At 27.3% G+C, this 5,495-nt stretch overlaps 1 protein-coding gene across 2 annotated transcripts; it reads right to left on the bottom strand.

Annotated features, from left to right (window-relative positions):
* Positions 1–1,612: 1,612 nt before the first annotated feature.
* On the bottom strand, positions 1,613–5,004 carry LOC135931110 (putative nuclease HARBI1). Of its 2 annotated transcripts, none has more exons than XM_065467992.1 (5): positions 4,075–5,004; positions 2,994–3,102; positions 2,852–2,939; positions 2,427–2,629; positions 1,613–2,376 (listed from the first exon to the last, which is right to left on the bottom strand). In XM_065467992.1, the coding sequence occupies exons 2-5, from the start codon at positions 3,004–3,006 to the stop codon at positions 1,628–1,630; spliced, it is 1,053 nt and encodes a 350-aa protein (XP_065324064.1). In that variant the 5' UTR covers positions 3,007–3,102; positions 4,075–5,004; the 3' UTR covers positions 1,613–1,627. The 2 variants fall into 2 exon arrangements, with proteins under 2 accessions (XP_065324064.1, XP_065324065.1); XM_065467993.1 differs by having other exon boundaries at positions 4,084–5,004.
* Positions 5,005–5,495: the final 491 nt, after the last annotated feature.

The following is a 5,495-nucleotide window of genomic DNA, read 5'->3' as shown; positions in this document are numbered from 1 at the left end:
AAATCCGATCTCTAATTGAGCTCGATTGCGGCATAAATATTATAATGACGAAAGCCGTTTCTCTTTATGAAGATTTTTGGTTAATCTATAACCTAATATTATACTAAATTCACATATCAAATCCTTGAGGCTGTTTTATCTCTCGCAGCCCTTAAAATAAAAGTTAAACGTAAATCTTCATTAAGAATTTAATTACAGCAACTATATTCTAACAATAAATTTATATTCTAATCTTATTCGTCGAATTTTTAAATTATTATATCTTAGCAAACTATTTTAATATTAACTTTCGCAATTTATGTTTCTTTTTCTTTTTCTTTGTCATAGTTATTTCTAGTGATCAATTAATAATTAATATCAGTCTCTATAAGTTTCAAAATTCCAATGGTTTTAGTTTACCAGTAACTTCTAAATATAAAATTCCTAATTATCACCTTTAAATAACTAGACATATGACACCAGGAATAATTAACTATAGTTATACGATATGTAGAACTTAACAACTCAGTTAAAATAAACATGGCATTTGTTGGCTTACCAAAAATTAATTCCAGTACTGGTCAAGCCTTGAAGCATCTTTATCAATATATAAAAAATTGGGATAACATAAAAATTGCCGTGGACAAGGTTATGATAATGGATTAAATCTGAGGATCTTAGAAATAGATTTAAACTTGAATATTACAAATAAATAGGAGCGTTTTTTATGCCTTGTGGTTGCACTTAATTCTGCTATTTTGTAACATCGCCGATCACCCTTAGTCGCAAAATTTTAGCCTCGTCCAATATATACATATTCTCTTTTCTGTTCAGACTCATCGATGAAAAGTATCATATAAATAATTTAACCTTAAATCCGTTTTCTAAAAAGCAATGAGAGTGTAAGGAGGGGTGGAGCATTTATAGGTTAAAGGCTTGACCAAATATATCACTTTATATTAATGATTATAATAACCCTAACACCTAGAACACAAATATCCAACATAACCATATCAAATTCCACTCCGCTGTATAATATCACCACAGATGAAAAAATATATATAGAAAAAGATATTTCAAAATTGAAAAAAAGGAAAATCCTCCTTTGCTAAATTTATAGATGAAGAATTGTCATCTTTACCACAGGATCACAAAGATAAAGTGAAAATGAACATTATTCAAATGATTTTTTTTTATATAAAAGTCAATTAAAAATAAATTATATATTTTTTAATATTTTTATTTTTAAATAAATATATTATAATTGTTAAACATATTATAAATTTTTTATTACAAAATAATAAATATTTGCTTTGTGCTTTTTAAACTTAGCCTGACCTATAATTATATCATTTTAAGTACAATATCGGGAAAGGACTGATAAAAATAAATTTGATTAGTCAAGGCTTACAAGTAGGCAAGATATTTACACTCAGGATCCTTTTCTTATATAAGCTACTTTAAAAAAATGTCACATTAAAAAATCAGTAGTAATACAGACCTCAGTATCAATTTCTAATAAATCTTATTATCCATTCACAAAGTATTTAAATTTAATACAATAGCAGACAATATTTATTTACATGTAAAAAAATTTTTTAAGAATTTATTAAACAAAAACATGGGAAATTGGTATAAAATAATTATTTTATGAACAAGTTCTCGTATTTTTATAAAAAGAAAATATATACCAAAAAATATAAAGAAATTTAATACATATAAATTTAAAATATTGATAAAATAAATATTTATTTAAAATATTAGTTTGCCAGGGCAAAATGTCTATATTATTAAAATAATTGCTAAATAAATTTCTTATATTTTTATTTTGATCAGAACTATTTTTAATACTCTGTTGGTTCCATAAAGAATAATTTGAACCAACAGGATCAAAACTTATTATATTTAAATTTTCTTTAGTTAATATTATATTATGTAAAATACAAGTTGCTTTAATGATGTCTTCAATTAATAAAATTCTCCACTTTGAGGTTAAAACCCCAAAACTACACTCCACTATCCTTCTTGCCCAGGATAGGCGGTAGTTAAATATTTTAGAATCATCATTATTATTTTTAATATATGGCTTCAAATATCTTTTCAGAGGATATGCTCCATCTCCTAAAAAAACATGAGGCACCACTATATTTGAAATAGGTAAAAGCTTAGGGCGTGGAATTGGGAGCTCACTATTTTCAATTCTTTTTGATAGAAGTGAGTTTGCAAAGACTCCTCCATCACTTTGGCTTCCATAACTGCCAACATCTATAACCATAAATTTGCCATTAAAATCCACCAATGCTTGAAGGATTATTGAAAATCCATGCTTGTAATTGAAAAACTGTGTTCCTGTGTGCGGAGGCTTATTTGTCTTACAATGCTTCACATCAATGGGCCCTAGTAAAATATTAAAATTTTAATATAGTAAAAATAAATATATCTATCACCTATACAGTTTGGGAAGTTCCACATCTCCTCAAAGCCTTGAGCTACTTCCTCAAACATCTCTAATGTAGGTACCATCATATGGATAGGTTGCAAAATATCCCATAAAGCCTTGATTGTATCTCCTATTATTTGCTTAATAGTTAATACTCCTAATTTATAATTATAAGACATGGAGACATATGAATCCCCAGTTGCAAGATATCTAGATATGCAGTAAGAAATTGTAAAAATGTATTTTAAATTATAAAAATTAGTAATAAGATATAATGTGCCTGATAAAAATAATAATTAATAAGTTTTTCAACCTATATTAATATAAATATAAGGGTTAGATCTCAATATTAAATTATTTTAATATACGGTAAGCTAATTTTAATAAATTTATATATATATTTATAAGAATAAAAAAAACTAAAAAATTTACCTCAGTGTAATCATCAATTTTTCATCAGGTGTAATAAGATTCTTGATAAAATTAGTTTTCTTTTTTGCAATTTTATTTTTAATAAGATCTAGTATGTAATAAAACGTTTCTTAAAGTGAAAATACTATGTATAAAAATATACTCATTTTTTCCATACGTATGTAATTATAAAACTTGAGGTCATCTTTTAGTAATTTTGGCAGTAAAATATGCTCCCTCCTTCCTTCTTTTCGAATTAACTATATTTTTTTCTTTATTGAATAAGAGTACATATATAATATAATATTATATAATTTAACTAAGGAATATTGGTTCATTTTAAAAAATATATCATATCATATTATACACTGGGGAGACATCCCACAATTAAGTGGGCACTCCACCACCCCATAGAGGGCGTCTCCAGTGCAGTGAATTTGCATTCACCGTTTGGCAGAAAATTTACCATACTGTCTGGGTCCCATTTAATTTGAGTGGGATGACGGGTACCACTCGTGGATAAGCCAGGATCCACAAAATTGACAGTAATTTACCCTACTGACAGGGTCCCGTTTAATTTGAGTGGGATGACGGGTACCACTCGTGGATAAGCCAGGATCCACATTGTAAATAATGTTTATTTATTAAAAAAGATAAGATAGGAATATGTATTAGAAAAAAGGGGGGGGATGATTAAGGAGTAAAGAGGAAGAAGAATTAGTATTTGTAATTTATTTATTTATTTTTTTTGTTTTGTTTTCTCTTTTTTTTTTTAAATATTATTGGTAATAAGAGATTCTTGTGTTAAAATAATGTTAATATCATATTGATCAAAGAGTTTCCTAAGTATAGTTGTTTTTGAAAGTAGGCCAGGAATGTTGTAGGAGTAGATTGTTAGATTTTTGAAAATTGACATAATATAAATTTTAAAGTAAATTGTAAGATAAATTTGAATTTTGAAATAGAAAAAAATAATGGGGAAAAAATAAGCAGACGATACTTGGAAAATTGAAAAAGCAAAAAGCAGACAAGAGAAATGATAAATAAGAAAATATCCATGAAATTGAGTTTTAAGAGAGGATTAAAGTTAAATTTTGTTTAAGAAAGAAGTTGTAATTATATTAAATGTTGATTTATATTATTTTGTTTAAATTAAGTTAATAAGATTAATATATAGAAAAAATAAATTGTTAAAGGAAATAAATAATTGAAATAAAAGATAAATAAATGATTTATAATGGTACTTGCTAAACTTTATAGTAGCTTAGGTAAAGAATTGGAGAAGATAAGAAAGAATTAAGTTATGATGAATTGATTGAGATAAATTAGTAAATAAAGAAGAGAATTTATTACTTTGAATCTAGAAAAAATAAAAAAATTAATGAATAAAAGTAATAACTTGACAGATATATTATGTATAATCCTCAGCAATTGAAAAAGAGTCTCATTACTCTCCCCATCTTCCATGCATTTGAAAGAATTTACTAGTTTTGATTCAGAAGAGTAGAAGTCAGGCTTTTCATGTCATAAAAAATGTAAGTATTCGCAAAGTAAATATTTAAGGAATTTAGTGTGCTTGAAAATGAAATTGTGAGTGATAGAAGTATTTGTAGAATTGATAGATATCATTATTTCTTGGAGGTGGCGATTTAACATCAGCCATTTTCCCGCAGACGAAAAAAGTCTTTTCTTCAAAATCATATCATATTATACACTGGGGAGTCCCACAATTAAGTGGGCACTCCACCACCCCATAGAGGGCGTCTCCAGTGCAGTGAATTTGCATTCACTGTTTGGCAGAAAATTTACCCTACTGTCTGGGCCATGTTTAATTTGAGTGGGATGACAGGTACCACTCGTGGATAAGCCAGGATCCACAAAGTTGACAGTAATTTACCCTACTGTCAGGGTCCCGTTTAATTTGAGTGGGATGACGGGTACCACTCGTGGATAAGCCAGGATCCACATTGTAAATAATGTTTATTTATTATAAAAGATAAGATAGGAATATGTATTAGAAAAAAGGGAAGGGGGGGGGGTGATTAAGGAGTAAAGAGGAAGAAGAATTAGTTTTTGTAATTTGTAATTTATTTATTTTTTTTTTTTTTGTTTTGTTTTCTCTTTTTTGTTTTGTTTTCTCTTTTTTTTTATATATAATTGGTAATAAGAGATTCTTATGTTAAAATAATGTTAATATCATATTGATCAAGGAGTTTCCTAAGTATAGTTGTTTTTGAAAGTAGGCCAGGAATGTTGTCGAATCGTTATAAAAAATTCACTATGAAAGCCTTGTCGGACGCCGTCAAATCAGATGTTTTGACGTCAAATCAAAACCGTCTCCACTATGAAAGCAGCCTTAGTTCTCCTTTCGAAAATTTATCAATTAAGCCAAGGTAAATTATATTTTTTAAGGGGCAGCAAAATTATTTTTTCCCCTGGGCCGCCAAGAGTCTCCGCACGGCGTTAGTTAACTCTTAAGACAATTATTATATTCTTAAGCCTATAAATCTCTTTATATAACAATTATAAATAACATAAATTAAATTTTATCAAAAATATTAAATGTTAAATAAATTTTTTTAATTATATAAATTATAGAAAAAATCAATGTACTTTTAAACTTTAATACTTTGCATGTGTTTTTGACGATTATTGACTGACAAAA

This window comes from Gordionus sp. m RMFG-2023, chromosome 1 (genome assembly GCF_954871325.1).
Source record: "Gordionus sp. m RMFG-2023 chromosome 1, tfGorSpeb1-WG-v2, whole genome shotgun sequence".
In the NCBI taxonomy this organism is placed as follows: domain Eukaryota; kingdom Metazoa; phylum Nematomorpha; class Gordioida; order Chordodea; family Parachordodidae; genus Gordionus; species Gordionus sp. m RMFG-2023.
Note: the sequence above shows the minus strand (reverse complement) of the source record. Positions and strands in the feature narration are given on the sequence as shown.